The following is a 10,579-nucleotide window of genomic DNA, read 5'->3' as shown; positions in this document are numbered from 1 at the left end:
AGGACCCACTCGGAAAATAATCTGGTAAATTTGAGTGTCTGGCGCTGGCGGACGTTTGTCGTGCAGTTCAGACACACTTGGCACACTTATCCTAGACAAGTTTTGCGTAACGCCAGATGAATCTGGCGTAAATCGGGCAAAATTTCAGCCAGCTGTCTGGCAACAAAATCAACCGGTTCAATCGGTTGAACTGTGCCCGACCGGTTTGTGTCATATTCGCCAGAAATCATGGCAGAATTCTTGGGCAAATCTGGGGGAAATTCTGCCAGATGGCTGGCGCAAGCCCCCAGACGAACGCCAGAAATGCGTCCGCCATTTCCGACCGGGGAGTTTTGCGCTGTTTTGGTTTTATGTTTGTCCCAGCAACTGTCAAACTGACTACCCGGTCGGAAAAAAATCTGGTAAATTTGAGTGTCTGGCGCAGGCGGACGTTTGTCGTGCAGTTCAGACACACTTGGCACATTTCTTTTAGCCAGGTTTTGCGTGACGCCCGACGAATCTGGCGAAAATCTGGCGGGATAACTCACAGCTGTCTGGCACAAAAACCAATCGGTTCAATCGGTTGAACCGTGCACGACCGGTTTGTTGCATATTCGCCAGAATTCTGGCAACATTCTTGGGCCAGTCGGGGGGAAAATCTGCCAGACGTCTTGCGCAGCTAAGTGCAGCGCCCAAGACAAAACGCCCGCCAGGCGCCCCCCTTTTCCGTCTGGGTAGCTACCCGGTCGGAAAAAAATCTGGTAAATTTGAGTGTCTGGCGCAGGCGGACGTTTGTCGTGCAGTTCAGACACACTTGGCACATTTCTTTTAGCCAGGTTTTGCGTGACGCCCGACGAATCTGGCGAAAATCTGGCGGGATAACTCACAGCTGTCTGGCACAAAAACCAATCGGTTCAATCGGTTGAACCGTGCACGACCGGTTTGTTGCATATTCGCCAGAATTCTGGCAACATTCTTGGGCCAGTCGGGGGGAAAATCTGCCAGACGTCTTGCGCAGCTAAGTGCAGCGCCCAAGACAAAACGCCCGCCAGGCGCCCCCCTTTTCCGTCTGGGTAGTAGAGGTTTGTAGTTTTTTCGAGTGCACTTTGACAGCGACGTGATCCACACAACAAAAACTGCTCGAATTCTGTTCCAACGCACACACTCAAAACCGCAGCCACACGCTTACTAGGGGAACTCAATTTTTAAGTTCGTTCAAGCAAAATAAAGTTCGATCCAGCGATCTCAATTTTGAGATGGGTTTGTTTTGATTTTGATCAGCAAATTTGAGATCACTGAACCGAACTTCATTTTGCTTGGTGACTTTACCGAAATCTTGAAAGTGACAGTTTGGGACTTAGCGTTTGACGGAGAAGTTGCTTTGGTAAGTTTGCTTAAAAACATATTTTAAAAATATTTAAATAAAAACCTGTATTTATGTTCAGGTTAAGTTGCTAATTGATGGACAAACTTTGCTGTGAGTAGACTCGGCGTGGCCACATCGTCGTATTTTTGCCACGAGTTTCTACCGTTGTTCCGCGGGACGACGATAATGGGCGGCGGAGTAGTTGATCTTTGGTGCGGGCATAATCACTTCTGGTAGGTTGACTACTTGAAAAATAGTTTGTTAGGTCATTCCGACGATTCTTTTGATTTATTCATTTATATCAATATCGTTACAGTTTAACTGGTACCAGAACCGGCAGTGTGGAACTATCACCCGCATTAGTTCCGTTGGCTTTCAGAGTGGAGTGGTGGGGATACGGATTTTACGACTTCGGTTGAGAGGACCCGGCGGGAGGCCATCCGGATGGGGTGAAGATAAAGGGGGACAGGAACCGAAGGCTGACTTCCGAGCCGCGTGCGGTTTAGGAACAAGTCGTTGGTCAGGCGGGAGCTCTTGCGAAGGGCTTCTTGATGACGCTGCGGAACGTGCTGGTCAATCTTGTCCAGCTAATGCCGGAGATTCTGCGCTACCTGCTGCACGAGAGCTCCACCAACAGGGCCTTAGTGGAGCTGCTCCCCGCGCTGCAAAAGTTTACCTCCGACACCATCTGCAGACCGAGCCACGTAGCCCAGTGGTAACGCTTCCGCCTCGTAAGCGGTAGATCGGGGTTCAAATCCCGGCTCGGACCAACACAACTGGTGATCTTTTCCCTTCTGGAATCGATTGCTTAGTAAAGGGAAGGTAGTGTATCGTCACAAACTGGACCTTATCACGACACCTTAGGGAGGCGACCTATCACGACACCTTAGGGAGGCGACCTATGGAATGTTAACATTAACCTTAACATGTTAACATTAAGTTGAGAATGAAACTGCCACTGAATCCGCTTTGTAAATGCCGGCCCCGATACTCTTCAAGGGTGTTCCCCTCAGGAACAGGGAAAGATTTACTTTTTTTTACCATCTGCAAGCGCAAGAAGCCTAACGGTATTGATTGGGCACTTGAACCACGACAGACGACGTTTGTGGACTGTTTGGTGCGGCAAACGCACCCGCAGTTTCAGGAGCTGACAAGCGGAATCAAGCGGACGTGCGTCTACGGAGCAGGAGTGGGACGTTAGTTATTAGGACGACGCAGAACACGTCGGTGCTGCCGGACGTAAAGATAAATGTGTTTGATATGCTGGGAGCACGTAAACTTTTCTGACGAGAAGCTGTTGTCGCAAGTCGTCGGGGATGTGGACTCGACGCTGGCGGACAAACTGGCCTTGGCGTGGAATATGAGCGGGAAGTTGCACACCGGGCAGGAGGTTCGAGTGCTGGGTGAGAACTACTCGCTTTTGGAGCAGAAAGGTTCCCGTACGCTGAAAGTCGGGCTGAAGGTCGTGGATTTACGAGGTGCGTTCCAAGGTCGAGTTGAACAGCGTCCCCGCCGGGAATTTGGTTCTCATCGAGGTAATCAATCAGTACATCGTACCTCGACCATCACCGATGTCAACATGAACGAGAACGTGTTTATCCTACGGCCGTTTATGTTCAACATCCAGTCCATCATCAAAATCGCCGTCGAACAGGACAACCGGTCCGAAATCCCGTAAATGTTGGACGGCCTGCGCAAGGTCAGCAATTCTTACCCATTACTCTCGACTCGGCTGCAAGAACCAGGTGAGCACGTGGTTATCGGCACCGGCGAACTCTACATGGACTGCGTGATGTACCTGCCTAACATATACTCCGACAACGATATCAAAGTGGCCGATCCGGTGGCAGCGAGAGTGTCGTCGAGTCATGCTTCCGTGAGACTATCGGACGAGGCGGGCGTTCGTCTCGCGTACACCGTTCCCTTCGTCGTCGATGTTGTTCTTCCAGCGGATCGTGTTGCCCACCTTCAGTTTCACGCGCTGACGACCTTTCTCGCCGAGCGTTTCCTCTTCGTCGATTTCGTCCACGTACGTATCCGCGTCTCGACGGACAAGAAATTGGGTAGTTTGACAAAGTTCAGATCGCGACCCAAATCCGTAACTATACGAGGGATTTCCACGTCGATTCTGGCCTCCGGAATTGTCTCCGGCTCATGTTCGGGCTCCTTCGGCTCTTCCAAACGTGCCAACCCTTCTCCACGTTCATTATCCGACGAGCGGCGATCACTTCCCCGACTCCTGGACCGCGACCTGCTCCGACTGCGCGATCGCTCCCGGTCGCTTCCTCCTTCCTTATCCTTCTGCTCATCCTCCAGATCGTCCAACTCGTCCCGTTCCCTCCATTCTCCGGCTGCGATTCCGCCGAACCGGACCGACTCCGTATCGGCGTTTTGTTCCCCGATCGTGACCTCTACCCGGAAACCTGCAACTGCGATGTCCGAGATCCCGACTTCCTCGACCGAGACCGCGAATGATGACTCCCGGGAGACTTCGCCGGCGACCCGGACTTTGACCGTGATCCACTTGGCGCCGGACTGCCACTTTTCGACATCTCACGATTCTCCGGCGTTTCACTGCGTGAACGTGCCGCCGGTATCCCACTGAGCGATTTGCCGCTACCCCGGAAGCCTGCGGTTGCGAACTTCCAGAGCGTTGTGATCCGGCCCCGCTCGCCGCCGACTGCCGGGAAGCATTCGACCCCGAGCGCGAGCCCTGTGAACCCGCCGGAGACTGCGAGCGAGACTTGCCCTGCTCGATACGGAACTCACAGCGATTGCCGGATCAATGGTGTGCGTTCAGATGCAGCGGAAGCTCTAAGAAGTCAAAAAGGCAGGAAGCGATCAAGCCGATGTGGGGGGATCGCTTGCTCTTCGCAGACTGACAGCGACTTCCGTCCGTGGCTTATGTTCGCTGTGCTCTATTGCAAGAGCGGATTGTTCAAACTGTCTGAAAAGACCTTAGCGATGCTTCTACGGTACGATCTCTCCAAATTCCCAGCTAGCGGAACTTCATAGACGTGGACATAAGCGCCGAGAAAAACTTCGAAAACCGCCGTCTCCTCGTCCGTTGCTCCGTGAAACTCGGCCATTCACAGAACCAACTTTTTAACAACAATGAGCAGCTCACCCGGGGCATTTTCGCGTGCTACTTCAAGGCCATTAAGCAAAACTCCAACCTGTGAGGCGTGACATATCTAGGCGTACATGAACTTCAAGGTCGTCCGAACCCAAAAGCAGCGGGAGTCAATGGTTTTATCCATAAATTGTGTCAAAATTAAATTAATCCATAAATTGAGTCAAAATTTAAACTTTGAATCTTTCAGTACGGAAGCGTCCAGAAAGTCTGTTGAACCCACCCTGGGAACCAGTTTTGGAACTGACCTGTCCGCATCCCGGTACATCGGCTGGCGATGGTTGTTCGTGGACAAAGGTAACATCGAGGGGTGAGACACACCTAATCAATTATCGTATCGCTAATCAACTAACGTAATTGTTGGTTGATTGGCTAATTGATTAGCGATTATTTGACATACTGTTCCCACCGCGCGTCTCCTGATCTTGGTATCTCGAGAGAAGTCATTTTGACAGATGGAGTTTCCGCATAAACAACAGTCAAGAGATCATTTTAAGGAAATTTTGTCGGAGATGGCTGCGGATGTGGAACCAGTACTTCGAGTTTCTGTGGATCAACCGGATGAGGTCATAAGACTGTTAGAGCGAAATCTTTTGGTAAGAGTTTTAGATTTTTGTTGAACTCAAACAAGGAACTGATTATTTCGTCATTCCCCCAGGAGCTGTGGCTTGATCGCTGACGACGACCGCTTCCTTACGCGCCGAAGGAGGACAATCAGCCCGACACGAACGGCGAAGAGATCCAGCTGACTGCGAAGCAGATTCTGGACCCTCTGCAGCGCGTCTGAATGAAGAAAAAAAGTATCCGTGTAACTCTTGCCATACGCGGAACCGATCCCGGACATTGTGCTGTGCCAGCTCTGGCCATTCCAGCTGCTTGAATGTGGATCCGCGACTACAGGCAAATGTACGACGTTTTGCTGAAGGCAACATAACAAGTGAGCACAATCTCTTGATTTTGAACGATTAAAAGCAAGTTGAACAACAATTCCGAAAATAATTTAGGGTCTTGCTGGCCGATGGGAAACTGCTGATGGCGGAGGCAACCGGAACACCGAATGACACTACTTCCCCGGATGTGGTACAGCAAGCATCGGCTCAATCACAGCAACATCTGCACCCGCGTCCTGCTGCGTCGTTTAGCCGGAAGTACACTCATCCTGGCCGGAGGTTACCGGCGAATACAGCGACAAACAGTCTGTCGGATAATCCTACGTGAGTTTGCACTCTTGACCCAGAAACGAGTGACTTATTTTGGTGTTCTTTCCACAGAACGATTGCAGGCAGAGTGAAAGTCGTTTTAAAGCGCTCCCACTGTCAGGCCAGTCTTGCGGCCCAGTTTGGAAACCCCAATGGATAAGTTCGCCATCAGTCCCGTTCGTGAGGCCGTTTTCTGTCCAACTCGGTCACCCGCGGGAGTAGTGGACGTGATTTCTGATTACTTCCGTTGCAACTCCGCGGCCAATGGTCACGTCAGATCTGGAAATGCTGTCGGCAACCAAAAAACGTCAGCCTCAACAGACACGTTGCAAGAGACCACAGTTGGCGTCCGGTTTGCAGCTAAGCAACAGCGTAAAGACACGATCCGCCTCGCGCTCGGCTTGCCCATTAAGATGGTGAGGAACCCGCGTGTCCCATGTCCGGTGATGGATACCGCGAGGCTATCGAGGAGTTCGATAGCGAGGATCTAGGAGCGAGAAGAGAGCGCTGTTGAGCGGAACTGAGTAGGCGCAAGACCGAGGCACACTCTGCCGGGAATGAAAAATGTATATTTCATTATATGTAATTGAATGTTAATGAAATAAAAATTCTGTTGTGTGCCTCTCTCTCTGGGCGGCACGATGTTGGGGTTCTCGATGGCAAGTCGCTTTCTTGTCGTTGATTTGGGGCGAGAACGGAAGGAATTTAGCAGGAAGAAATAAGCCATCTAGGCAAGTCTCTGTGATTTAGGCCAACTCTTAACGGTTCCCGGTGTGTACAAAATTCGCCAGTTTTCGTTTCGGTACATTGAAGATCGAGAAGCAGCCGATTCCGTAGCGCTTCTGGAACGTGAGGTGGTTTAGTTGGAAGCACATCCGGTCACCGAAGGAGGGGACCTTAGCCGTCATCTGGATCAACCAGCTAAGCTTCCGGCACTTGCCTGTTTCAAGGAAACCGTTTCTGTGGCCAAAGCTAACGCCTACATCTGAATCGACGAAATGACCGGCGAACTGGAAAAAATGTTGAACCGCTACTTCCGACTGCACAAATCGCTTCCAAATCGGACCAACTGGAAGTGCTCACCGGCACAACATGTTGCACGAGGACATCACAATCAAATACGGTCACAACCACATCCCAGCGCCATGATGGACCTGGACCGCCCTGGAATCTTACATTCAAATCCATCCGGTTTCAAAAAGTGACCTATACTGCGCTTCCGTTGTCCCGTGAAGATTATTTGGACGATCGTGGCAATCTTTCTGTTTCTAGGCGTCACAGAATTAACCGATAGATTAGTCGATCCCAGAATCCGAGAGAAAATTGTGCTTAAAATATATTTTTGGTTAGATTCCTTCGTAAAATAGCCTCGTTTGTTTTGGTGGTTTGGTTTTCTGACGTTTGTTCGACAGGCCAAGATAAATAAAATGGTGGGAATACTCTAATTGATTAGCGTAACCTTAATCAACTAACTAATAATTTCTAATCAATTAGTCGAATATTATAATTGATTAGAGCATGTGTCTCACCCCTCGGGTAACATTCATTTGCAGTTTAATTCTTTCAAAGCCCACTTAAACTCTCGTTCCCCAGATACTGTCCACTTCATCCCATTGGCCTTACTTCGGCCAGCTCCACACCGCTAGTCACGCCGCCGGCTCTCAAGCTGCTTCATCTAACTGGCTCGAAAATGCCCACTGCCCCTTCGGCGGAACGCCGTCTCAGATTCGGCTCGATCTCGGCTGTCGAAGCCGAAGAGGAGCTGCTGGAAAGTGCACGCTCCTCCGAGTTCCGCAACGATCTGAGTTTTGCCATTGAGGCGGCGCCAGGGTCAGGAAGACCTTCAGAAGAACCCTGGCGGAGACAAACAAAGTATGCCTTCCCCGCCATGGAAAGACCTCTCCAAAAGCAACTCCAGCCCAAACGCTGAGTGGACAAAACAAACCCTGCTCGGCGCCGTCAAAGACTCCATCATGCAAGGCTTCTAGTGGGCCACGCGCGAAGGACCACTCTGTGGGGAACTGTAGGGTCTCGGCGCAACGGAGGCAGCTCGGTAGCTGCCGGTCATCCTCCCGACCGCCCTCTGACCTGGTGTCCGTTGCCGAGCCTCCGCCGGTCGCTCCGGACCATATCTCCAGCGCCTCTCGAACCACTCGCGTCACTTCACGTGTCCTCGCTCACTGTCCCTACCAGACTGATCCTCTCCCGTTCTATCTTCTTGCTCTTACCGTCGTTCCTTTCACACCGCTACACTTGTGCCAAAGGGCGGCACACTCGGAAAGGGTCAGACCCTACAATCCCCCCTTGGTTTTATTTTGAAATATGTGCCCGGTATTCATCCTTTAGCAATTAAAGTTATTTTCTCCTAGATGGATTTAATTTAGGACCTAGAATAAAATATACAATCTTTTCAATCCTAAAAATTGAATAACTGCTACTCTGATCGATTATCCTTGGTCTCAAGATGATTTAGGTTTTTGTTAACTTAACTTGCATTGCGGTGACTTGAGACAAACTCATAAATATCATTTTACCGAATAAGGCTAGTACGCTGACCGGAAGGAAAGGGGTCAAGGAACAGCTTTACAAACAGCAGAACAAAAGAGAGGGAGCGACTTCTTGGGGCTTTTCTTTACCCTCTCTGGTTTGCTTACTCTGCCGCTGTTGCCCATTTGAATTTTCTTGACCGATTCCTTCCGAAGTGCGTAGACCGCTATACTTGGTAGAACACCAATATTTAGCTTCGATACCTCTTCCTCCCTTTTCACTTTTTTTTTAATTCACGATTTTAACATTCGTCATGAATCTAAGCTTTGAGTCCTTTTTGTTTATGACTTAACAATCGCAAATATATCCTAATGCGTCTTGATTTTATAAGAGTTCTGTCTTGTAACCTTACTTCAATATCAATTCAATATGCTCGCCCGAATTTTAAATTCATCTTCTCAGCTTGTTGTTCTAATAAATACTAATCCTTTAACATAATCTTTAATACATAAATTACAACTAACAAAGCTTTTTTATGGTTTCTAGAGTATTTTCAAAACAACACATTAGCTGTAAGTGATTTAACTGCTATTTACATTTCAGCTACACAACAATACAGAGGAGAAGCTAGTGAAATAATAATTCATTTATATTGTAACAAACAACGACACAATTCAATGAGCAGGAAATTTTGAATTTACTTAACAATATAGTCATGTCACATCGACGTTACCTCGATGTTTGAGACCTTTTGTATTCCTTTTGATCTCTAAAGTGCAAATGAATGATATTTTAAATATAATTAAATAACATTTAACTTATCTCAAAACAAGCTTCCTATAAAACAGAACATTTTCATGTATTAACTGAGTCCCTTATCAATTTTGTCTATTAATTTAGCATAACATCCTGAAGCTACTACATTAATTCAAAAGTAAAAAGTTTATTATTTCATTCATTTTTTTTTTAGTTTAAGCTACGCTAGCAATCTAACAACAATAAAATAGATTTTTAAAAACACTTAAAAGCTACCATAATATTGTACTTCCAAACTACCGCGATTTCCTGCAAAAATTATGTGTATTGTGAATCCACAGCGTATAGCAGCTTCACACTTACGTTTTGTAAATGGTTACTACCAAACTAAATAATGCTTTTGCCTTAATGGGACGGTACACATTAGGTTAAACTCTTACACAAATCCATTATGATTGACTCTTCTGAAAATATGGCTACCTTAAATTGTTCAAGATCGCAGATGATGTCATTCACTCTTGGAGCAATTACTGTCAATAATTCTGAATCAAGATTTTGATGTTGTCTTCTGAAAAACATGACCGCCAATTGGTCGACTTGAATTGGTACCTTTCGAAGCATTAAAATTTATCCTAAAAACTTTTCCTAATCTTTAACAATGGACGGATCTGCTAAATACCCAACTTGCAATTTCATGTGTACCTAACAATAATCAATAATATTTATCATTGCTTAACACCAGTTTTAACTTAAATCTAGGTTGTTCAAAATTTTAGTAAATTGTTAAAAACATAACGATGCATGAAGTAACAGTAATCATTTAAACTCTCTAATTAAACCCACTAGCGTGTCTTCTAGTAGTAGGAATGACTACTGGATACTGTTGATTTCAGTTCATCTCAACTTCGAATGAATTCAATAACCAATAAATCCACCTTCTTTTTGCAAACATAATATTTCCAATTCTATTAATTTTACTCAATCATACAACCTACACCTTAAGACCAGGGTAGGTAAACCATCACCATCGCACTATCATTGATGCATATTTCGGTGCGTTCCTCGTCTCTTAAAACTTCTCTTCTCTTTCGCAGCCGAGTGATGGTCGGCTTGCTGTCGCGAATATCGAAAGCCCATCACATCGACGAGAAATACTCTCTCGCTGGCTCCGATGGAACTATCGTTCCAACCGGAGAGACACGCACACGAAATTGCTGTATACATACACTGGAGCTCACGCACACAAATGAACTCATTTCTACAGGGCTTACGGGCGAGAGAATTTCACGATTGCTCTTTCTCTTGCTTTTTGAGCGAGGGGACTGGCTGTGTGAGAGATTTTTTTCCGTCTTACGCATCGGTATGTTCGTTGCTCGCTATTTCATCGGCGTCGTTTTCGCTTCGCTCTCTTGATGCAGTTTTGGGAGAACGCCGAAAATTTGATGATTTGAGCGAGGAACGATATCTAAAAGCCCTCGGCCATCGGCGAGGAAATGAGAAAATACCATCCCTGCTTAAGACACATCAAATAAATCAATATGTATGGGATGTCTAATAGACAACCAACAATAAACTAATCCGTTCACTCTTATCAGTATAATAAGGACCACACAGTATAGTCCGATCAAATAGTTAACCTTCGAGAAGTTGAGTGTTTGG

At 47.3% G+C, this 10,579-nt stretch overlaps 1 protein-coding gene across 1 annotated transcript; it reads left to right on the top strand.

Moving 5' to 3' along the window:
* The first annotated feature begins 4,743 nt into the window (after positions 1-4,743).
* LOC119768076 lies at positions 4,744-8,493 on the top strand. The gene is made up of 2 exons (XM_038258439.1): positions 4,744-4,775; positions 7,271-8,493. The coding sequence occupies exons 1-2, from the start codon at positions 4,756-4,758 to the stop codon at positions 7,605-7,607; spliced, it is 357 nt and encodes a 118-aa protein (XP_038114367.1). The 5' UTR covers positions 4,744-4,755; the 3' UTR covers positions 7,608-8,493.
* The last annotated feature ends 2,086 nt before the right edge of the window (positions 8,494-10,579 follow it).

This window comes from Culex quinquefasciatus, chromosome 2 (assembly GCF_015732765.1).
Source record: "Culex quinquefasciatus strain JHB chromosome 2, VPISU_Cqui_1.0_pri_paternal, whole genome shotgun sequence".
Taxonomy (NCBI): Eukaryota; Metazoa; Arthropoda; class Insecta; order Diptera; family Culicidae; genus Culex; species Culex quinquefasciatus.
This window is presented reverse-complemented; position numbering and strand designations above follow the sequence as displayed.